Source organism: Protopterus annectens, chromosome 7.part0, assembly GCF_019279795.1.
Source record: "Protopterus annectens isolate FY-2018-M chromosome 7.part0, PAN1.0, whole genome shotgun sequence".
In the NCBI taxonomy this organism is placed as follows: domain Eukaryota; kingdom Metazoa; phylum Chordata; order Ceratodontiformes; family Protopteridae; genus Protopterus; species Protopterus annectens.
In genome coordinates, this window is record NC_056739.1 from 1,059,479,955 (window position 1) to 1,059,505,566 (window position 25,612).

General features: G+C 41.7%; 1 protein-coding gene across 1 annotated transcript in view; it reads left to right on the forward strand.

Moving 5' to 3' along the window:
• ACTR8 (actin related protein 8) overlaps positions 1-12,908 on the forward strand; it is a 663,070-nt gene extending 650,162 nt beyond the window's left edge. The window contains exon 13 of the mRNA XM_044077614.1: positions 12,460-12,908. Within this exon, the coding sequence (XP_043933549.1) occupies positions 12,460-12,603 (144 nt within the window). The 3' untranslated portion in view covers positions 12,604-12,908. The remainder of the gene's footprint in view (positions 1-12,459) is intronic.
• Positions 12,909-25,612: the final 12,704 nt, after the last annotated feature.

Here is a 25,612-nt window from a genome sequence, read left to right on the forward strand (position 1 = left end):
CCCATACCTACTTGTTTGGAGATTCTCAACCAGCAGAAGGCTGTGGATGGTCTTCCTCTCTGGCTCTGTGGGGACATGTACGTCTCCCCCACAAGTTGTTCATATGACAAGACTACTTTATTTTTTAAAAATAAATTATGTTGTATCAGTAATTTACTTTTTATCAAATATAATTTCTGTAATTATATACATCAGAGGTCCTGACAGCATTTAGACGAGTACTTCATTTACTTTAATGGATTATAATTCTTTTTTAAGATTTAATTCTGTTAAGGTAACTGGTTTCAGGGCATCCCAGCACAAAGCAGGCATTTTGTTCTTTTCAGGTTCAGGTAGTGCAATTTTGAAGTCCCTTATTAGAATGTTTCTTTTATATGGCAGAATTATGTGTTTTAACAATTGCAACTTATCATTGAGTTGTGACCTTGATATTCGCTGCATGGCGTTTGATCATTCATTTCCTTTCTTATTGAGATAAGGTAACTAGCATTTTAAAATAGGTTAAACTTTCGAAAGATGAAGCACAGATCATTCTTAAGCAAAGTGATAATGGTTCTCTTCAGAAATGTTATCAGTGTTTACAGTTTGATCATTCATTTCCTTTCTTATTGAGATAAGGTAACTAGCATTATAAAATAGGTTAAACTTTCGAAAGATGAAGCACAGATCATTCTTAAGCAAAGTGATAATGGTTCTCTCTAGAAATGTTATCAGTGTTTACAGATTTCCTGTACAGGTGCAGTAATATTTCACAAGTCACATTCCGAGAATTCTTGCCTGACCTTTTCAGTTAGTGTAACAAGACTGTATATGTAGACTTCATTTCTGTAGCATTCATCATTGGCATTCATCATTGGCTCTTGATTCTTTTAGTGTGGCTCTATGTAGTGTACCTTTCAAGCAGATGTACTTTTTGGCAAATGTCTGGTTTATGATCAATAACAATGTTGTTGTTGTGTCTTTCGGCTTTTCCTGGTTAGGGGGTCACCACAGCGGAACTCCGGTCCGCTAATGATTGGTAGTTGATATTTACGTGACGAGTTACCAGCCCTGACGCACAACCTTCAATGAAGGTACACCCATTCATGCATGTCTCCACGCAGAAGATGCTCTAGCTGAGAATCGAACCAGACAGCATCTTACTGTGAGGTGACAACGCTACCGCAGCACCACCACCGCGGTCAATAACAATATACTTCTATAAAAGCTAGCCTGATGTTTATATCTAGACAGAGTGTCCATTCTCCCTGTCATCGGTCATTATAGTACTGTGTGTTTTGCAAGGAAATAGTATTTTAGTCTGGAACCAATGGGAGATGTAATTTTTTTTTCTTTTGTGAAACTTGACTCAGTGCTTTGTTAGCTACCTAAATGAAACTTTGTAACGTGGGTATATTTTGGGCTTGCATATCCTGAATAATTGAGTTTTTCATGGTTACAAGTATGTGAATTTTCAATTTTGCGAGTTGGCTAATTATGACAGTGCAAGCTGAGCTGTACTGCTGTACTAAAGTGCACATGCTACCCGTTCTTCAAACTTGTTTAGTGAATATGCTTCGCACTACACGATATCATCTCTCATCCTAACCAGCTTGATGTCCTGACTGAAATCACTGTTGCAGTATTCAGAACAGATGGGTTGTCGTCCACTGACATACCAGAGCTTAACCTTCCTGAGGACATATGTATGGATGATGACCTGAGGTCATTAGTGTAGAGGGTATACAAATGGGTGTATGTGTGAAATCCCCAGACTATCTCTCTGCCAGCCCGAATGCAAATCGTTGCACCCGATGGACTGTTCTCGTTTGGTCAGATTAGTGCCCCACTTGGGATCCTTCCTTTCTAACCTTTTAACTGTGTATTAATTGTTATTCGATGTCAGCTAAGAGGGGTAAGTGCGAGTACTCCAGTACCTTCCTCGAGACCCAGCACTTAAAACGCTTAGCCCACTCTACCATTTCAGAATCCCCAGACATCTGCTTTCTTCCCAAGAAGAAACTTAAGAGGCCTAGAGAAGATTTGTCTTACATCATCTCTGAAATGCATGTACCCATTGAGGTGGTCAGACTACTCTGATGAACCACACCTCATTACCTGAGAGGGCCCACACTCAGATCCTAGTACAGTAAGAGGTTCCTGGAACACCTAGTGAAATGTGCCAGGGCTTCAGTCCTCAGAAGTTGGTACAGGCAGGTTGTTGTTTGTCTTTTCGGCTTTTCCCAGTTAGGGGTCGCCACAACGGAACTCCGGTCCGCTAATGATTGACAGTAGATTTTTATGGTGCCGAGTTGCCAGCCCGATGCCCAACCTTCAACGAAGGCACGCCCATTCACACGTCTTTCGAATGCCACTCGACCACGGGGAGGACATGCAGACTCCACACAGAAGGCAGTCCAGCTGAGAATCGAACAGGGGAACCTCTTGCTGTGCGACAACAACGCTACCGCTGTACCACCGCGGCTTCAAGTTGGTACAGGCAGGTGTTACTCCTAAAAAGAAAAAACAAAAACTCAAGCATACAATGCCCCCTTCAGCTTCCAGGGAAAAGAACGGATAGATTTTTCTCAGGGTTATTTAAAGCCGTTATATCCCTAAAGTCTCCATCCTTTGTGACCTAGCTTACATAAGTTACCCCGAAAAAGCAGGCATTGGATTCTTCCACTTCTGAGGAGGAACCAGAGGCTGATTCAGCCATTCTGAGGACTTCTTCTCATAACTATACTCTCCAGAGCAGCTCTCTTTTGGTGAAGAGACTCCCTGTCTCCTGTTTCCCCCCTTGGATCAGGTCTCCTTTGGAGAAGTGTTGCAGAACACGATGAAGCAACTTGCACGTAAAGTGACAACCTAAACAGGTTTCAGAGGTACAAAAAGAGATAGTACAACGTTTTGAAGATGGACACTCCTGGACCACCTCCAGTCCTCCTCTGTGCTGGAAGCATATCTGGGTGCCTTTCAAGTCAGTGTCTCCACACCTCATTCTCAACCTCCAACATCCAGAAGGCCAGGTAGGTTCTATAAAGTTTCTGATGAACTTAAATACCTATACAGAAATTCTGTGGCAGATCCTGTTGCTGTTTTCCTGGCCTCAGTCAAGCCTTCCAGGCTGCTTCCCAGTACTAAAGTACTTGCCACTAAGGACAGTCATGCAGTGGATAGGTAGGGTAAAAAAAGTGTACACATTCTCCACCGTGGCTTTCACAGCCATTAACTACAAAATTCAAATGACTAAATACTTAGTCTCTGTGCTTCATGTCCCGGGCTTCAGGAATAGCCAGACACAGCACTGAATGCAGCTCTGATGCAGTGGATATCTCTTCAGGGCAGCTGCTACTGGCTCAGTCATCAGGAGGTATGGCTGGCTATAAGGTCAGCCTATTTCTGAAGATTTAAAGTCGAAACTTTGACCCTCCTCTGAATACTAACCTTCTGATTGGCCCACAGGCTGCCAGTCTTTACAGAGCATTACGGAAACGAGGCAAAACAATGAAAGACTACAGTCAGATTCTTCTTGCCACAGTTCCTGGGTACCATAGGAGTTATTCAGCAAAATTTACTTCCTTTGCTAAGAGACTCAAGGACCTCTCACAAGCAAAGAAAATCCCCTAAGAAAAGGTTCTCAGGTAAACCTCAGAGGGATACCACTTCGGGGAGGTCTCAATTTGGTAGCAGGCCCCTGTGACTATCTTCCCTCCCTCCCAACCCCCACCCCTATCTCAAGAAGACTCCCCTCCCCCCATTCTGGGAAACAGTGACCACTGATAAATATGTCTCGGAACACTATCAAAGAGTATTACGCTATGACATGGGAAAGCATTCCCTTTTCCAAGGGTTTACAAATCTTCCCTTACCTGAACAACCTTCTAATTCAGGCTCTCCAAGGGACGCCCTTCTCAAGCATCTTCATTACACTGTCCATCTCTTGATTCTTTTTGAGTTCACTATCAATTTCAAAAAATCTCATCTCAGTCCCACCCAGGACTTGATCTTTCTGGACTGCAGACTGAACACTTCTACTATGCATGCCTTTTTCCCCCTTAGGGGAAAACCGCCACCCCAGCCAACTACTTTAGAACACTCACAACAGAGACTCACTGCATGGCAGTAGAGATCCTAAGGGCTCTGGGGTTCATGGCTGCCACAGTCCCTGTGCTTACCCTCACCAGAATACACACAAGAAAAATACAGGGGTATCTGAAATCAGTGTGGTCCCAACACTCACACCTTCTTGATGCCCTCATCCATCTAATGTCCTGCATCAAGAAGGAACGTTTGGTGGAGTAATCAAGTCACTGTCAACCTGGGTATTCTGTTCACCCCTTCCCCACACAGACAGGTCATGGGAGCTTGGATGGGAGGCCATAAAGTTCGGGGGGAATAGTCCACCCACCTGGTAGAAGACAACGCCAACCTAAAAGAAATGAGGACACTTCTGCACACCCTGCAGACCATCTCGCACCTCATGAACCCAGGCAGTCTGCTGATATACACAGACAACACCACAGTGATGTGGTACTTATGAAAGGAGAGAGGCACAAGATCCTACTCCCTGTGCAGACTGGCACAGGATGCCTGGCACTTTCAGATGGAGAATGTGGTGGCAGACTGTTTAAACAGAGACATGGAGGATCTTCATGAATGGACTTTGAACAGGAAGGTCTTCAAAGCTATCACATTCCAGTGGGTACCACCACAAATGGACCTTTTTGCTTCCTCGGAACATCACCAACTTCCTCTTTTGTGCACCAGGAACCCATCTATACTAGCCCAGAAGACAGGTGCATTCTCCTTGCAGTGGACAGGGAAGTTCCTCTGCATACCCTTCTCCTCCTCTGCTTCTAAGACTACTACTCAAGGTCCAGAAGGACTCTGCAAAACTTCTGCTTCTGACCAGGACAGCATTAGTTTCCTTTTCTATTTTGCCCCTCAAAGAGAAGTTTCTGGAGAATTCCTCTATAACCTGATCTCCTCACTCAACAGAAAGGGCATCTTCTTCATCCCAATCTGTCCTCCCTCAGTCTCACTCTCAGGATAGTAGGATTTTAATCCCTAAAAGACATTTTTTCTCTGGAGAGGTAATGCGGGTCCTACAAGAAGCCAGGAAACCCAATACCAAGAAGTCATACATGGCCAAGTAGAAAAGATTCTCCACTTGGTGCCATAAATACAGACTGTAACCCCTTTTGTCAGACACTCCTACTGTACTTCAGTACCTCTGTGAGCTACTACATTCTGGTTTGGCCTATTCATCCACTAAAGCCCACTTATCTGCTATTAGTGCATGCTTACCTTTGTACCCCCCCCCCCCCAATGTCCAGGATAGAAGTTACACTTTTCCTAAGATGGGTTTTGCACCTTATACCTCCAAGGAAGCCTACCACACCACCATGAGACCTAAAGTTTGTGTTGGAAAAACATCCCCATGTGCAACATCTGCCATCCTAAAATTCTGTACAAGAAAACCATTCTTCTGCTGGCCCTCACCTCAGCTAGCAGAGTTTTTGAACTTCATGCTGTCATAGCCATTCCCCCTTTTCTTACCTTCCATAAAGATAGGGTAAGCCTTAGTGCCAATCTTTCCTTCCTTCATGCCTAAAGTAGTTAATGACGTGACCCTTAACCAGACCATCAACCTGCCAACTTCCTTCCCAATCCCCAAAACAGGGGGAATGAATCTTACACTCTTTAGACATTCACAGGCAATTGAGATTTTACCTGGATAAAATAAGGATATCAGGAAAACAGATCAAGTCTTTGGTCTCCTTCATGGACTGCAAGTTGGGACAATCAGTTTCTAAATAAACTATTGCATCCTGGTTTTCAAAGGCTGTCTCCTTCTGCTATTTACACCATGAAAAAACTTTGCCCTCCTGCCCGAAGGCACATTCCACTCAGGCAGTGGCTTCATCTGGTGCTTTCTACAAGGTGGGTGGGTGGGATACCAGATCCATTTTAGAGGCTGCTATCTGATCTTCTGTCCACTCCTTCAGTAAACACTATAAGTTAGATGCCTTTCCTCGGTCCAGGGTGGCTTTTGCCAGAACTGATGTTTCTGGCCTCCTGTATTCTACTGCCTCACTTTAGCAATCCACCCTTCTCTCTAAAGCTCTGGGAATCACACATCTTTATGAATACTGCAACAGTGATTTCAGTCAGGACATAGTACAGTTGTGTAAGAGCTTATCATAACAGTAGATGTCCTACTGATCACTGTAGCAGTATTCCTTCCCTCGCTCATTATCCCCCTACTTTTTCCTATACACACACACACACACACACACACACACACACACACACACACACACACACACACACACACACACACACACACACACACATACACACACTCTCCCAGTTTATACCATCACTTTTTTGGGGGGAGGTTACTTACCTGTTCGCAGTATGTCCTTCCTGGCTGACCAGTCTCTTCTCTCAGCTGTCTTCAGGCCACAGGCTTGAAAATAGCCTAAAGATCTCACATATGTCCATTTATATATGCCGTTAGGGCGATGAGCTGAGGTCATAATCTGGACGTATGCATTAGAGAAGGTAGAACTTTGATACATACCCCTGCCGGACGTCAGCGGATGACAACCCATCTGTTACGAATACTGCAACAGTGATCAGTAGGACAATCTACTGTTATAACAAGTTCTTACACAAATGTACTTTGTGTTTGAGACATTGATGCCAACAAATTCACCTTAAGAGTGAAGTTTGAGAGGTGAACATGATGTCCAGGTTGATTACACATTGCAACAAGGTTAAGATTGGAGAGACTAGGTCATCATTCTTTATAGAGCATGGAGCGTAAACCTTTCATATATTACAGTAGTTAAAAATTTAAAAAACAAACAAAAAAGGCGCACTAAGTGAAAGATTTAAACACTTTACGCTACCACATAGAGAACATCCACTGCAGAATGTCATCAGGAAGTGCAAAGTACTTTAAACAAGTTAAACATGACATTTAGACAAATAGAATGGCTGAGTGAAGTGTTGAATGTTTTAGTAATGTTTAAGCTTCCTGCCAGTGTTACTTGGTAGCTCATGACTGCTGTTAATGCTCTAGAGTGAGACTAGAGCTTACCAGTGAGGAATGCCTAACAGAAGTTTTTTGAGCATCTGTCTGACATCAAAAAGGTACTTAAACATGTTCTTTCCCCACTTTTGAATCATAATCTCAGAGCTCAATGTATTACATACAATTATTACACTTGAAGGAAAACTTTGTGTGCATGCAGCTGCTTTCCTGTAGTCAACTAAGTTCTGCATTTCAGCAACTAAATGTAGTAGGAGTTAGGGCTTTTATTATAAGGTGTGATTACAATATCCGATTCAAAGCTGCAATTTATTTATTTTATTGAATTGGTATTTTATGAAGTGCACTGGTTAAGCTGTAAGACAAACTTACAACCACATAATGTGCATCATCATCATCTTTCGGCTTTTCCCATTAGGGGTCGCCACAGCGGATCATCTCTTTCCAATTCCTCTGCATCTTGCTCTGTCACACCAACCGCCTGCATGTCCTCTCTCACCACGTCCATAAACCTTATCTTAGGCCTTCCTCTTTTCCTCTTACCTGGCAGCTCCATCCTTAGCATCTTTTTCCCAATATACCCATCATCCCTCCTCAGCACATGTCCAAACCAACGCAATCTCGTCTCTCTTGCTTTGTCTCCAAACTGTCCAACATGAGCTGACCCTCTAATATACTGATTCAAATCCTATCCATCCTAGTCACACCAAGTGCAAATCTTAACATCTTTAACTCTGCCACATCCAGCTCTGACTCCTACCTTTTTGTCAATGCCACTGTCTCCAACCCATATAACATAGCTGGTCTCACTACCCTCTTGTAGACCTTCCCTTTCACTCTTACTGGTACCCGTCTGTCACAAATCACTCCTGACACTCTTCTCCACCCATTCCACCCTGCCTGTACTCTCTTCTTCACCTCTCTTCCACATTCCCCATTACTCTGAACTGTTGATCCTAAGTACTTAAACTCATAATGTGCATGCTAAAAGAAATATACTTTATAAATAAAATGGTTAAATGGAGCTCATTTGTGAAATTATACATGTATAACCAACCACCTGTGGAGACTGTGCCCCCACAATTCCCATAAATTACTAAACAATCACAGTACTTCTGAGATAAATGAAGTATTTGCTTTTGCTTTAAAATCAAGTATTTCCTTTATATTCAAGTTTGTGTAACTTCAGAGTTGGTATATTTTAGTACAGTGGTTGGTTCAGGGAGTAGCGTCATTGATGAATTGTTTATTAGTTTGTATAATTCACAAGTCCTGAAGTTTGTTTTTGAGGTCTAAATGCCTAGACAAATAGATGTGTGTATATATATGTGTGTGTTTAAATATATATGTTTGCTTACTATAACGACCAAAACAGAATGACCAGTGAGAAACCGCTCTACTTTCCAAAAACACTTTTAATCACAGAACACACTTCTCTTAGCGCCTCGGCCGTAGCCTTTACAGAGTAAAAACTTTCATTGTTAAAAGGTATCTTATTTATACAATTTCTGTTAATTAGTTAATTAACAATTAAATTATCACAATTATTCAATTCTCTTCTTAAAGTTAAAAAATATTATATAAAACTATGCCAATTGCATTCCTTGTTCATACCCTTAGGTATAAGTGTGTCATATTTCATTATTAAAATAGATTCCTTCTGTCTTAATACATATTTTAATGACTCTACATTTCCATATTGTAATGTTACTTGTTCCAGCACTGTTGCTTTCATGGTTTTTATTTCACCATTGTGTTCTTTATTAAAGTGTTCGGCTACAGGACTGAGAATTTTATTATTTCTGATATCTCTCACATGCTCTTTTATTCGTTCTGCCAAAGATCTTTTTGTTTCCCCTATATAACATTTATTACAAGGGCACATTAAACCATAAATCACACCTTTACTATGACAAGAATACGTTCCCAGTGTATTAAATCTTTTTCCCCCTATTTTCTCTATTTTTGTTATTATATACTGGCATACAGAGCATTTACCACAGGGAAATGTTCCTTTTATTTCCACATTCTCCAGCATTTTCTCTATAGGTCTTCTATATTTTGCATGCACCAGAAAATCCTTTAAATTTCTTCCCCTTTGGTAAGAAATTCCTAACTTCGTGATAATGACTGAACATCCCTTCTAATTTGTTCCCAGTATTCCTTAAATACTTCTGTCAATCTCTGAGAAAATAAGCTATATTTAGTAACAAAAAACATGTTCTCCTTTCCAGATGTCGTTTCTACAGCTTCTTTTCTTTTTTTACGTCCACCTACATTAACTTTTATCCCTCCTTGTTTTTTTATTAAATATTTTCTGTACGCTACCGTACACGTTATCCATCTCATAACCTCTTGAAATAAACATCACAGCCACCCTCTGAGCCTCTTCATATGCTTCTTTTATGTCACTGTTCAATCTTTTAATCCTAAGCATTTCTCCATATGGGATAGATTCTATTGTATGCTTAGAGTGACAACTTGTAGCATTCAACATCAAATTTATTTGATTAAACTTTCTGTATATATTAGTATGTATTTTTTTATTCTTATCACCTCTAAGTGTAATATCCAGAAAATTAATCATTGTACCTCTCTGAATACCATCAAATTTAATACCAAATTTATTAACATTTAAATACTCTATAAACCCAGATGAAATTTCTTTTCCCCCTCTGCAAATAAAAACCAAGTCATCTATAAATCGATAATACTTTATTACATATTTTCTAAAAAATTCACTTCTGTAAATATGTACATTCTCCATTAACCCCATAAATAAATTGGCATATGCTGGGGCAAATGCCGCTCCCATTGCTGTACCTATATTCTGCTTATACAGGTTACCTTCAAATTCAAACATGTTATTTTTAAGACAAAAATCCAGTAGTTCTTTGATATACTGAGTCTTGGGACTATCCCCTAAGAAATATTGCATGGCTTCTAAACCCAGAGTATGTGATATATTGGTATACAAACTCACTACATCTGTTGTTATAAAATACATATTCTCATCCCATATCACATCTTCAATTTTACTCAGAAAATCAAAAGAATCCTTAATATAGGATGTCAACTTCATTACTTCCTTCACTAAGATTTCATGCAAAAGACAGCTTAAATTATATGTGAAATAACCTGTAGCTGACACTATAGGACGGCCAGGCGGTTTTACTGGGTCTTTATGAATTTTAGGAACACAAAAGAATTTTGCTATTGTACTTCTCCTAACTTTAAGTTTGTGTTACATCATAGGTTGTAAAATAATGTAATCTTACACCTTTATTTAACAACTTCTGAAACTCATTTTGTGCATGTATTAAATTTGATGTATTTATTCTACTATATACATTCTGATCATCTAAATGTTGCTGTAAATGTAAAAGTGTGTTCTGTGATTAAAAGTGTTTTTGGAAAGTAGAGCTTTCTCTCACTGGTCATTCTGTTTTGGTCGTTATAGTAATTTTCAGTTCTACAAGGAGTGGTTACATATATGTATGCTTATCCATATTTATCTTTCTTTTTCTTATGCACATATATTACACTTACTCTGTTCATGAGGTGGTGTTATGGAAACCTGAATCATTTCCTTTCATTGGTTCCTTTTTCATCAACCTGTATTGTTATTTGGCAGCCATATTTAAGCTGAGAAGACATCAGGATTATCATTGGTAGTGTTTGCATGTGTGTTTGTGTGTGAAACTGGTGGAGTGAGTGGTGCCTATGTGTTTTGGTGAAGTTAGTTTGTGTATGTGAGTGACATTTTGTTGAGGTTTATATTTGATTGTGCGCGAGTGACTTTCTGCTTGTTACCTCTATATTAGTATGAGAGAATGGAGTTAGAAGTTTCTCCTTTTCCTCACTGCTGTGCGATTTCAGAATTAAGATACATAATTTAGTTGGGGGGAGGTCAGGTGAACAAAATGCTTGGTTTGTGGACTTTCCTTACAATCACAAGAAAATAAGCAGTCTGTATATATCTGCAATGGATGTGATCATGATACAGTTAAAGGTGGATGCGACAAATCCATTCATAATCACCATATTAGATGACTCACTCCTCCGCACCCGATTTATGGAAAGGTGACTGAGAGTTGGCAGTGCAAATGTTCTGTGATTCTTTCCCCTTCAAAGTGATAGATTTTGCATGTGACTCTTATTCTTATTATTAGGTATGTTTTTCCCAGTTTAATTTCTCCAAGTCGTTTGGGTTTCTAGTAAAGTTCATGTAATTAGTATTGTTTCAGTTTTTGAAGGTAGCCAAAAGTACTTTTCGGTGCAGTCGCAATGTGCCCATAATTAACTCCTGCAGTTCGGGTCTGTATTCTGTATTAGAACATCGAATGTTCTAAATAACGAAAATGCAGGACCTCAAAGTGCTTTTTTTGAGAATGCAGTACAGTGAAGTTCGGCATATTTGCCCTTTCCTCATTGTAGTGCGATCTTGGAGTTGGAGTATATATTTAGCAAGGGGGGGGGGCATAGCCCCTGGCAATAACGATTTTGAGGTCCTGCATTTTCACTGTTTAGAGCATTCGATATTTACAACATTCGATGTTCTAATATATACCCCTGCAATTCATATGGAGTTACTTGTATCAGTAGCATATCTAAATACAACTGTAAATTCTTTTTTTGACACCCATTGCTCCTACTACTATTGGAACTAAGTATCCTCCTTCCACATTGCCCTCATTTCTGCCTGCAAATCCTGGTATTTATGGCTTTGTAATCAGTGAGTGCAGCAGTTTCAGTGATCAATGCCACTTTTATCTTATTTTCATGGATTACTGTATCTGGTTTTTCTTGTATCTATTTTTCGAACTGTCGATAATGAGTGATCCCATGTGATATAAACTTTATTATTCTCTATAATGCTTTGTGGCTCATGTTTCCAGTGCATCTCAGGTACTTCAGTATTGTAATATTTGCACATTCCCCAGTGCAACAATCTTGCCACATTATTATGCCCTTCAGTATACTGCCGTAAGTGTTTCACACCCAGCAACAAGATGTGCGACTGGTTCCAATTCTGTTTTACAGAGCCTGCATTTTGTCTGTTTACATATTTAGGTATGTAGTTAATGTGTGTTCCGTGTAATGTTCAGTATGCTTCAGTCGTATTCTGCATGTTATGCACTGGTTTTTATCCTTCCGTTGATTGTACTTCTATTTTACACAGTGGGCTATGACAGTAATATATGTTGAGTGTCACCTAATGCACCAAAGATTATAATATACTGATTCCTTTCTTTGTGACTGAAAAGGGACATTGTTTCAGATCTGTTCAGGTCCAAGGATATCAAATAGCATGTACATTACAGAGCTGTTCTTTTAAAGAAAAAGGTTTTACATAGTCTGATGCTTAACATAATTTACTTGCCTATCTTCATTCATTGTGTTTTATCTTAAAACAGGAAATGGACCCTTGTTTAATTGCTTGGAAGGGAGGGGCTGTTTTGGCATGCTTGGATACAACACAAGAACTCTGGATTTATCAGCGGGAATGGCAGCGCTTTGGTGTAAGAATGATAAGAGAAAGAGCTGCATTTGTGTGGTGACTCACCATTCTGTATATGGATTGCTTTGCCTTTTATGAAATAAAACAAAAACTTCTGCAAATCTGAAGAACAGTTGTTAAAATATTGACACTTGTGTATTTAAGATGTTGAGCCTAAGCCAGACAGCATAAAATGAAAAACCAAAAAAAAAAAAAAATGCCACTGTAAATATTTAATAACAGCAGTGGTTTTAGTGGTTTTTATTAAACCCTTCCTATATTGGCTTTCTCTGCCTTTTTTTTGTTTGCAAGAATTCCTGCAAACCAGCTAATTGTGTGTGTGTTATTTATATATATATATATATATATATATATATATATATATATATATGAATGTATTTATTTATTTATATATATTTATCCATATATATATATATATATATATATATATATATACACACACACACACACACACACACACACACACACACACACACACACACACACTACTAAATGAAGCGTGGATGATTGGGGAATTAGTGTATTTTTATCCACCTAGGAAATACTGTTTGGCAGAAAAGATTTGTAATTCCTTACAAAAATGTAAAGATGGGGCAAAGTACACATTAAAATTTTTTTCAAGGCTTCTTTGGCAGTAGCAGATTAGATATTCTACCTGGTCTTTAGCTTCTGAAATTTAAAAAGAGATAGAACTGCTAAAATCCATCATGTTGGAATTGTTTTCCCATTGAATTAACCCGTATCTGTATTTAAAAAAATACAAGCGCTGCCCCATGGGGAAGCTTATTCTGTACTCATTTGTAAATTATTTTGTTTCTTTTTTTGAACCAAGTAAGCATTATATACAAGTGAACATCATGATGGCTGGGATATGGCTTCCCTAATTTTATGCTGTTTTCCAGAATGTCTATTTTTTTAACTGATTCAGAAGTTTAAGGTAGTGCATTTCAGGTGTTTTGTAAAGGAGAACAAGTTGACTGTATCGAATGTGAAGCTTATTTTATGGCAGTGGTGACATTTTAAATGAAAAAAAATAATGAAGTATATTTTGCTAAGAAACTTTGTTAAACAATAAAAACTGTTACTGGCTTTTTATTTATGGTTGAGACCTGTTTATTTAGAAATGATTGCTCATCCTGCTTCATATTGGTTATAATTGGTTACGTGACTTTGAGTGTTTTGCTTACTGTTCCCTGTTACAGTTGTGAGACCCAGAATAGGGTGTCCCCCAACATGAGTTCCTACCAAACTAATTGTTCCTTTCGTATTTTATCCCTTTGGTCTGAATGTGAATTGAGCCACTCTTGCTCTAGGCTGATGCCGCAATCCTTGACAATGCTGTCCACCAACTGGGACATATATTGGCTCTGTCCTGTACTGGACAAGGCCTAAACCTAGGCAGAACAGCAAGGTCTTAGTGTCATGTGCTGGAGGCAAGTTCTGGCTGTGTCCTTTGCTGGTGGCATCCTTGTCCAATGAGTGCAGCAGCTAAACCTTCATTCCAGTAGCCAGATAATTAAGTGGCTTACGAATGGTCATCATAATATGCTGCTCACTTGAGTGAGGATGATGTGTGTGACACCCTTGCACTGGCCCAGTAATCAAGGAGCCTCAGTCCTCACCACTAACACCATTGAGAGACGTGCACATTGGGAGGATGACAAGTACACACACAGTAAAGTACAATTTCCCTTAAGAGTAAACAGAGATCACAGTCAGTCTGGGGCTGGTTTCTCTCTCGCCAGATCCCCATTAAGACTCCCCACTGGCACAGCTATAGGGTTAAGATCTCAGCCGAGTGGTCAAGCCAAAACCTCCAGCATTCTCTCTGTCCAACCAGTGCTTTGTGTCCCTGCCCAAGTAGCTCAGACACACACACACACTGAGATTTGGTTTATATACAAACACACAGACACTCCTGGGGAAGGCTTGCACATATTCACTAGCTATGCCCGTTTCTGCTCAGACTATAGGGTAGTAATCACTGCCACCAACCACTACTTATCAGCTGCCATAACGCCCTTACAAAGGGTGAGCAATTCTACTCTGAACTGTTACTGTTACCCAAATGGTAAGTGTGACTAAGACTTGAAGGCTATTTAGGAGTGGCTTGTACAGTATCACCAAATACATGCAAGTACTGTAAGTGCTTAAATATTTCTAAACAAAACCAGCCACAATTAAAAGGTTTAAGTATACTTAATAATAAATAATAAAAGCACAAGATAATACTCATTAACTCAACATAGTGACAGCAGAGTTCAGAATCACAGGAAATATTTTAAAACAACATTGCAGGGCAGTCTCACATAAATACAGAAAAGATCTAGACTACTCTTGCTATATACATATCTATCTCTAGGAGATACTATGCCCTAAATGTCTTACTTACAGAGCCAGGCAAATACAGATGAGAAGTGTTGAATAAATGTTTATAGGTCTAGAGACAAATACATTATGCACTGACTTTCTCTCTCAGATAGTTCTTAAATTAATAATACACATTACTGCTGGGTTAGCTAGATGACATCACTATTTGACAATTGCCTCTAGTTCCCAGGCTAAACAGATACCAACAGAATTTAACATGTCTGTATGAAAAAATACTTATCTCTTAGAAGCTGACACTTATCTGTTAGATGTACAGCTGCTAGGAAGCCACAGAGCAATACAAAAACACTTTACATTTGAAACCTAGTAATTATCTCTGTCTCAAGACAATAGAAAAAACTCTAGCTGTAGACATTCTGTCTTCTAGCACTGGTAAACACCATCATAAAACTCTTTACTTGTCAACTTGTTTTCTTAGAGTTTTGCAAGTTAACTCTATATATTCCAACTTCTACCATGAAAACACACGTTTGCATAGGCATATAGTCCATGTATATTTCTGCTGTTTTTCAGCAGAGTGCACTGTGGTTACATTTTCAAAGCTGAACACACAACATACAGTTTAACACAAGTAACATATAGTTTTCTTACAGTTGTAAGACAAGCCTATGGATCATAGTAATATTTACAAATGTCATAGGATTATTTACAAAATTCTAGCTAGCTGGGCTGGCAGCTTCACATTTCTGTCCCCATGAGACCTCAAGCTAGATTTTCAAGTGACCCTTGAGAAACTTTGCTCGAGAGGGTTGAGTCTATCTGGGAATAACTTACCCCATTCCCTGTATTGAGAGCCCATCTGCATTGGCATTGCTAACCCCACTGTGCTCTGGCATTGTCATGTCATATGCTTGCAATGCCAGGCTCCACCTTAGTAACTTGGCATTTTGCTGGCTGGCTCGATGTAGCCATGTTAAGGGATTGTGGTCTTTAACTACAGTGAATTTTCTTCCATGCAGATAAGGATGAAGTTTCTGCAGTGCCCACACTATGGCTATGACATTCATTTTCTACAACTGCATAGCATTCCTCCCTGGGTTGCAGCCTATGACTGAGATAAGCCACTGGGTTCGCTTCTCCCTCTGAAGAAATCTGGCTAAATACAGACCCCACCCCATGGTTTGAAGCATCCACCTGCACAACAAATTATTTGCTGTAATCTGGACTGGCTAACACAGGAGATCATCCCAAAGCTGCTTTAAGCTTCTGGAATGCCTGCTTACATGCTGGGGTCCACATTACCTTATCTGGCCTGTTTTTCCCTGTCAGTTCTGTGAGGGAAGCAGCTATGGTACTAAAACTGGCAACAAACTTTCTGTAGTACCCTGCTGTCCCTAAAAATGCTCTCACCTGTTTTTTGGTAACAAGTGCAGGCTATACCTGAATGGCTTCCACTTTGGCCAGTTCTGGCCAGGTCTTACCACTCCCCACTCTATGTCCTAGGTAGGAGACCCCTGCCATACCCACCTGCCATTTGCTAGGCTTAATGGTCAACCCTGCCCTCTGTAGTCTGCCCAGCACCTCACTGACCTGCTGAAGGTGCTCTTGCCAGGAATGGCTGTAGATGGCAATGTTATCTAGGTAACCAAGGGCAAAATCTCCTGCTAAGATATAATCTACCAGCCTCTGGAAAGTCGCTGGGGCATTTTTCATCATAAAGGGGATCTTTGTGAATTCATATAAGCCAAAAGGAGTCACAAAGGCTAACCCCTTTCTAGCACTGGGAGCCAAGGGCATCTGCCAGTAACCCTTGGTAAGATCAACGTTGGTAAGATACTTAGCCCCACCCAGCTGCTCTAGAGTTTCATTTGTCCTAGACATGGGGTAAGCATCTGAGTCTGTGTGACTATTTAATTTCCTGTAGTCCACACACAACCTGGCGCTGCCATCCTTCTTTGGTACCAGCATTACTGGTGAAACCCAGGAACTGCTAGACTCCTGAATTACCCCTAGTTCCAACATTTCCTGTATTTCCTCCCTCAGAGTCTGACTCTCTCAGGCACCCTATAAGGGGCCTGCTTAATAGGCCTTTGAGGTCCTCCACATGGTGCCGCACCAGGTGGGTGCACCTTGGTTTCCCAGTGAACATGCCCCCAAATTCCTGTAACATTGCTCAGATTTCTTGAACCTGGGTAGGCGACAGATGTTCTTCGTGTTTCACTGTTGTAGTCATTACATTTGAGTAATCTGCTGGCAGGTTGCCCTCAATCGGCCTGATTAACAAAGTCTTGGGTCCTGCGTCAGTTGCTGTCCCTTCTTCCATGGCATCCGGTCGTGCGGGGTGTAAAACATGCAGCTAACATCATTACATCAGTCTTTCTTGCCGTGCGGTGCCTGAAGCAGAAGCAGTTCGCAAGTGCCGGTCGTCCGACTCCTGAAATTTTCGTTTTCGAGTTTCAGAACCAAAGTCTTCAACTTAAAGCTAAGTACCCCATTGGGGAAACTTTTTCTTGCTCCTTACCGATGTCAGTAAAAGTTAATAATTAATTGCATTACTTGTGGAAAGCAAATACCTCATAAAGATTTTCATCTCTACTGTATTCCTTGCCTAGGCCCTGACCAATGATGTACCTTGCTGTAGGTTTTGTGCTTTATTTAATCAGCACACTATCTGTCGTCTGTACATTTGTGCATCTAAATATTTCGGTTCTGGTTTAATTATCCAGAAATGACGTCTGTTAGCCATCTGACTACCGGGATTTCGAAAAAAACGCAAAGATAAAAGACAGAGACAGGCCGTTGAGGTCCAAAACCGGCGACGACTCTTCTCCTAAGCCAATCGCCAGTTCACCAGTACTCAGTGAGGCGCTTTCGCAGCCCCTGATACCCACTACTTCTGACTCACAGGCCTCTGCTGAGACCCATTCGGAGTCCGGTATGCTGTAAGATACTTCATCTATGAAACCCGTGGATGTCTCTACCTTGGATGGGTCCGGAGCCGCTGTGCAGGCACCGGCTTCTGAGGGTGTATTCAGGTCTACAGACTTGCATATTAAACCAACTCCACCTTCAGGCCTAAGGCCTAAATCTCGATTTATGTCGAAACAACCAATGCCCATGCCATATGTTCAGGCTCCTATGCCTAAAAAACAAATTATCAAAATGGCTGAAAATCTAATTACTCTAATCAGGGGTAGTCAACCCCCCCCCCCCCCCTTCTAAGAGCCCTAGGGCTGAGCTTGACTATTAATTTTCTGATCAGGACTCTGTTTCTTCTGACTCTTCTAATGACCTGGATTTGTCCATACCTACTTATGAGGATGTTCTTCATCTCACATTGCTGCAGTCATAACCTGTGGGTAGTCCGCTGTCCTCGGTCGGCCCGAATACCAAAGTGTTAGGCTGGCGTCGGTCATGGCCGCTTAGATCTGACGTCAGTACGCCGTGGTTCTAAAGCGCATGACCGACGTCATATCCTCAGTCTTTCTTGCCGCATGGTCCGAAGCAGAAGCAGTGTTTGCAAGTGCTGTTCGGCGTCCTGAAATTTTCGTATTCTGAGTTTCAGACCGAAAACCAAGTTGGGCTAAGTACCCCGTTGGGGAATATTTTTGTCTTTTCTTGCCTCAGTTAAATCCGGATGTCAGAAAAAGTGAATAATTGTATTTTTTGTGGGAAACAGATACCTCATAGGGATTACCACTCTCTCTGTATTCCTTGTTTGGGGCCTGAGCACGACGTAGTCGGGTATCGCTTTTGTGCTAAATTTAATAAGCGCACCATTAAACGTAGGTTAGATTGTGCTAGGCTTGTCTTCGGTAAGCGGTGTAATTACAATATGCCGTCGGATCCTCCGATGCCCGCTACCGCTAAGAAGCGTAAAGAGAAATCGTTGAAATCCAAGCAGGATGAGTCATCCGTTCCGGACGCCGGTTCTTTAGAAACCACGGTGGAATCTGTGGATCCGGCCGAGGTTTCAGCTGAGTCTCAGGGGGAACCTTTAGTTTTGCAAGATGTGGCCTCTCAGGAGTCGGGTCAGGCTGAGGGGGCCTCTCAGGTTGCTGTGCTCCCTTCTTTGCATGAGGTGGTTAGGCCTTCTCCCTCTGTCTCTAAGGTACCTTCCAAGGCCAGGCCTGGTTTGTCTTCCTCTGGCGTCAGTCCTAGTTCTGCAGGTTCTGTGCCTAAAAAACACATGCTTAAAATGGCAGAAGATTTGATTACTTTGATCAGAGGTTCTATGCCCCCTCCAGATAAGAGGCCTAGGGTGGAGCCAGAGGTGGAGGGATTGGAACATTCTTCAGATTATTCAGAGTCTTCGGCTGAAGACATTCAGGATTTTCCCCCTTATTCTGATTCTGACGCAGAGGATTCTAGTCCTTCTGCTTCCCCTCCAGAGGATTTTTCTTTTTCAGAAACCCTGCATTCTATGAGGGAGCATTTTAAATGGGAAGGTCAGGATTTCTCAGATTCCCGAAAGAGGCTTAGGGAATTCTTGTTTTTACCACAACATAGGCCCTTGGCTATACCTCCGGTTTTGGATGTTGTACAGGATGTTTTCTCTGAGGCTTCCCTTAATCCAGACTCTTTGCCTCCTGCCCCGGTTAAGCCAGACAGGTATTACAGGGTGCCAGAGGCTCATAAATATTTGTATAAGAGCCCTAGGGCTGACCCAGAAACTATTAGCCAGGGACCTAAGGGTGTCAGGGCTTCTGTTGTAGAGAATCCAGTTCCCATGGATAAGGACTCTAGAGCTTTGGATAGGTGGGGTAAAAAAGTGTATACCTCTTCCACTCTTGCAATGAGGGCTTTAAATTGCCAGTTTCATATGCTGAAGTACCAGAATTTTCTTCTTAGTCAATTGAAATCTAAGGTAGATGCTTTAGCAGAGGGCATAGAGTGTAAAGAATTACAGGATTTGGTTCATGCCTCTGATCAGGTGGGTAAGCATTCTTTGCAGTGTGGTTTTGATGCTTTGCAGGCCTCTTCCAGGGTGGCTGCCACTGGATCAGTTATTTGTAGGCACGCCTGGCTTAAGGATCAGAATTTGTCAGAGCATGTTAAAGCTCGAATTTTGGATGCTCCCCTTCAGTCTGAAGTTTTGTTTGGTTCTCCTGTGGAGTCAGTCTTGAAGAAAATGGAGGACAAAGCTAAGTCTATGCAGACTGTTAAAGATTTTTTGCAGGTGCAGCCCCCTAAGTTTAGCAGAAATTGGCCTACTAAGGGATGGGCTTACCCTTCTTCTGATTTACAGTCTAGGGGCAGATCTAGACGTGGTAGGGGCAGAGCTCATGCACAGGGTTCTTTTAGGCCTAGGACGTGGAGTTCACCTGCACAGTCTACAGGTGAGGGCAGGGGCCAGTCCTTTCGTAAACAGACCCAATGACCTGCATCTTCAGCTGCCCAATTCTTCCTGTCTGGCAGCTCCTCTGGGAGGAAAGTTGGCACTTTTCAGGCAAAATTGGCTTTTAGTCACCCAGGACAAATGGGTGTTGGACATTATAAACCGAGGCTACAAGTTTTATTTCCACACATTGCCCCCTTTCAAAGGCATGCCAGATGTTCCTCCTCAGCAAAAGGTGGAGGCTCACAAACAGATTTCTTTACTTCTTCAAATGGGAGCTATCCAGCAGGTCCCTCCGTCAGAAGTGGGCCTAGGATTTTATTCTCGCTTGTTTCTTCTACCAAAGAAAGGAAACACTTGGAGGCCAATTCTGGATTTGTCTATTCTCAACACATACCTGGACATTCCAAAATTCAAAATGTTGACTTTGCAACAACTTCTACCTATGCTAGGCAAAGATCACTGGATGGTAACTCTGGATCTCAAGGAGGCTTATCTTCATATTCCTATCAGGCCCAGCTGCAGGAGATTCCTGCGTTTTCGGGCTGGGACTTTACATTATCAGTTCTCTGCATTGCCCTTTGGCTTATCTACTGCGCCCAGGGTGTTCACAAAGGTTCTGGCTCCGGTGATAGCCTTCTTAAGGTTAAGAGGAATACAAATTTATCCTTATTTGGACGATTGCCTGATTCTTGCTCAAGACAAAGACAAGCTACTTCATCATCTTCAGTATGTTATGGCAGTGTTAAGGTGCCTAGGGTACTCTGTGAACGAAATAAAGTCCAGTCTAGTACCCTCTCAGGACATGTGCTTTCTGGGTGTGAGACTGAATACAGCCTCTCAGATGGTGTTTTTGACCCCAGACAAGCAAAGAAATCTTACCCTTTACTTCCAACAATTGTCTCTCCTGTCCAGGCTGACTGCAAGGACAGTCCTTCAAGCCTTGGGGTTCATGGCATCTTGTATTCTGGTGCTTCCCAATGCCAAACTGCATATGAGGAAGTTACAATGGTATCTCAAAAGTGTATGGACTCAACACTGCCACGATTTGGACACTGTCATTCAGATAATACCTTGCATTCAAAAGGAATTTTTGTGGTGGGCTCAGGAATGTCACCTAAACAAGGGACTCTCTGTGACCCGACCAGAGGCGAGTCAGATCTTAACGACAGATGCCTCGGACAAGGCTTGGGGAGCACACCTCAATGGAAAATGGGTTCAAGACACGTGGCCTGCCAGACTTCAACATTTGCATATCAACATGAAGGAGATGTTAGCAGTCCAATTTGCATTGATGGCCTTCAAGGATCTACTTCACCCAGGACAAGTGTTGATTCAAACAGACAACACAACTGTCATGTGGTACATCAACAAGCAAGGGGGAACCCATTCGTACCCACTTTGCAGACAAGCTATGATTTTGTGGGAGACTGCTCTCAGTTTGCACCTCACTCTTCAGGCAAGGTTTCTGCCAGGAGCACAGAACTCCTTAGCGGATGTTTTGAGCAGACAGATGGTGGATCCCCACGAGTGGAAATTGGATCCTCATGTATTTCGACAGTTGACAGTGTTTTGGGGGACTCCAGACATAGATCTGTTCGCTTCTCCACTAAATTTCCAGCTGCCAAAGTTTTGCACAAAGATGTTTCATCCAAAAGCTTGGAAAGTGGATGCTCTATCATTCAGTTGGAACAACCTTCACGTCTATGCCTTTCCTCCTTTGCCTCTCCTTCCCAAGGTGCTCTTGAAGGTCAGACAGGACAAGCCCTCCATGATTCTTATAGCTCCAGATTGGCCATGTCAGCACTGGTACCCTCTGCTGAGGAGTTTAGTACGGGAGCCTCCTTGGCCTTTGCCAGCAAGTCCACACCTTTTGTCCCAGGCAGGCAATCATTTCCTCAATGTCAGGATACAGTCCCTGCATCTGACATCCTGGCATATTCTGTTCTAGACCCTGGAGGATCGCAGCTTCCTCAACAAGTTTTGAATGTTATTTTGGAGGCCAGACGGCCTAGTACAAGGAAGGTTTATGCTGATAAATGGAGGAGATTTTTTCTTTGGTGTAAAGCAAAGTGCTTTGATGTTTCAGTACCTAATTTGAGTGTTTCACTTCAGTATCTTACAGAATTACTAGACAAAGGTTTGTCTTTCTCCTCTGTAAAAGTTCATGCTGCAGCCATTTCTGCTCACTATGACTGTGACCCACCATTATTCTCTCATCCTTTGTTTAAGCAATTTCTTAGAGGGGCAAAGAACATAAGACCCCCACGTAGAGCTCCTACTCCTTCCTGGGATCTCAATTTTGTGTTGGAGAAACTCACTTTATCTCCTTTTGAACCTGCAGCTACAGCTGAGTTGAAGTTTTTGTCTTGGAAGACAGCTTTTTTGTTGGCCATTACGTCTGCTAGAAGGGTATCTGAATTACAGGCTCTAATGGCAGTTGAACCCTTCCTAATTTTTCATAAGGATAGGGTCTCTGCGTACTAACCGTACTTTCATGCCTACAGTGGTCTCAAATGTGGCCTTGAGCCAGTTTATTCATTTGCCTACTTTTTATGCTGATCCCCAAAATAAAGGGGAAAAGATTTTGCACTCTTTGGATATCCACAGGCAGTTGCGTTATTATTTGAGCAGAACTAAAGGGTTCAGACAGTCTCAACAGTTGTTTGTTTCTTTTGCTTTGGGTTCTCAGGGGAAACCTGTTTCTAAACAAACTATTTCTAAGTGGATTGGCCATTGTATTGCTTTTTGTTATTCTCATCATGATAAGGAGATTCCGGCTGGAATCAGACCTCATTCCACTAGGGCTACTGCCACTTCTACTGCTTTTCTGAGGGGTGTAGCTACTAAAGATATTTTGGAGGCAGCTACTTGGAGTTCAGTGCACACTTTTTCTAAACATTACCATCTCCCTCTTTATTCAAAATCTAGGGCTGGGTTTGCCACTGCAGTTTTGCAGGGCATGCTAGCAGCTCCCAATGCTTTATGATTTTACCAACCTCCCTTTACCTTTGCTTTGGGATTCTACCCACAGGTTATGACTGCAGCAATGTGAGATGAAGAACATAGTACAGTTTTGTACCTACCATAAATGTAGATGTTCGAAGATCCACATTGCTGCAGTCCAATTTTCCCTCCCTCCTTCCCCACTGTAGTTTGGGGTGGTTGTGTGGTTTGGGTTGTAAATATTGTTTGTACAGGGGTGGTTGGATATTTTCCTGTTTTTTGGCTTTGGCCTTTCTTTTTAGGGCCTTCTGACATCTGGGGCAAGAAAGACTGAGGATATGACGTCGGTCATGCGCTTTAGAACCACGGCGTACTGACGTCAGATCTAAGCGACCATGACCAACGCCAGCCTAACACTTTGGTATTCGGGCCGACTGAGGACAGCGGACTACCCACAGGTTATGACTGCAGCAATGTGGATCTTCAAACATCTACATTTATGGTAGGTACAAAACTGTACTATTCTGATGCAGAGGATTCCATTCCCTCTGCTTCCCCCCCTGAGGATTTTTCTTTTGATAAAACTTTACATACCTTAAGGGAGCATTTCCACTGGGAAAGTCAGGAATTCCCTGATTCAAAAAAGAGGCTTAGCGATTTTCTTTTTTACCTCGGCATAGGCCTTTGGCTATACCTCCTGTACTAGACATTGTTGATGATGTGTTTTGGAATTCAGTATAGCCCCTGATTCCCTGCCTCCAGCTCCTACTAAACCTGACCAATACTACAGGGTTCCTGAGACCCACAAGTTCCTTTTCAAAAATCCTGTTGCAGATCCTGAAACCATTTTTCAGGGGCCTAAGGGCATTAAGGCTTCTACTGCTAAAAATCCTACCCCTTCTGATAGAGACTCCAGGGTGCTGGATAGATGGGGTAAAAAAGTTTATCCTTCTGCAACCTTGGCAATCAGGGCTTTAAACTGCCAATTTCATATGTTAAAATATCAACAGCTTATTATTGGACTGCTTAAACAGAAAATGATGTTGATTTCTGACTGTGTGGAAAATAAAGATTTACAGAATTTATTGTATTCTGCTGAACAAGCTGGAAAACATACTTTGCAATGTGGTTTGATTCTTTAGAGGCCTCTTGCAGGGCTGCTGTTACTGGGTCTGTGTTTAGAAGGCATGCTTGGCTTAAGGAGCAATCTCTGCCTGATCATGTTAAAGCAAAATTGTTGGATGCTCTTTTAAATCAGGACTGCCTGTTTGGCAATAAGGCTGAAGAAGTTTTAAAAAAGATGGAAGGTAAAGCTTAAATCTATGCATACTTAAAAAGATTTCTTACAAATGCAACCTCCAAGATTTAGTAGGCACTGGCCTACTAAGAATTGGTCCTTTCCATCTCCTTTCAAGCCAAATCCAGACACATCGAAAGCACTAGGTTTTAGTCCCAGGGGACTCTCAGAACTAAGCAATGGGGGGCCTACACTTCCAAATCTGGAAATAAGACACTCCCTATGGTAAACAGTCTCAATGGACTTTCCTTTAAAATTACCAAGCACTTACCACTTAGCCACCCCTTTGGGAGGGAACATTGCTCTTCATGCAAAAAACTGGGAACTCATAACCCAGGGCAAATTGGTTTTAAATATAGTGTCCCAGGGATACAGATTTCATTTCCACATGCTGCCAACATCAAACGGGTGGCCAGACCTGCTCCCAAATCAGTGGGCAGAGGCTCAAAAACAAGTGCTTTCCCTCTTAAACATGGGGGCTTTTCAGCCAGTACCAGAACAGGAAAAGGGACAAGGTTTCTATTCCAGGCTTTCCTGGTACCCAGAAAAGACAAATCATGGCAACCAATTCTGGACCTTTGTACTCTAAACACCTTTCTGGACATTCCAAAATTCAAGATGCTGACTCTTCACCAGTTACTTCCTATGCTAGGCAAAGATGCCTGGTTGGCAACTCTAGATTTAAAAGAATCATACCTGCACATCCCAATCAGGGAATCTTGCAGAAGATACCTATGCTTCAAAGCAGGCTACTTGCATTATCAGTTCTCTGCCCTGCCCTTTGGCTTGTCTACTGCGCCCAGGATATTCACAAAGTGCCTGGCTCCAGTAATTGCATTTTGCAGGCAAAGAAATATTCAAATATAGCCATACCTGGAATTCAGGCAGAAAACCAGGGCATTCTTCTAAATCATCTGGTGTTTGTAAAAAAAGGTTCTAACTTGTCTGGGGTACACCATAAATGAAAAGAAATCACAACTGGTACCCTCTCAACAGATTACATTCATGGGTGCAAGCTTGAATACAACTGCCCAGATGGCTTTCCTCACGCCAGCGAAGCAAATTCATTTGGTAACTTACTTCAAACAATTGGCCACAAAAACCCTGCTATCTGCAAGACAAATCTGCAAGCCTTGG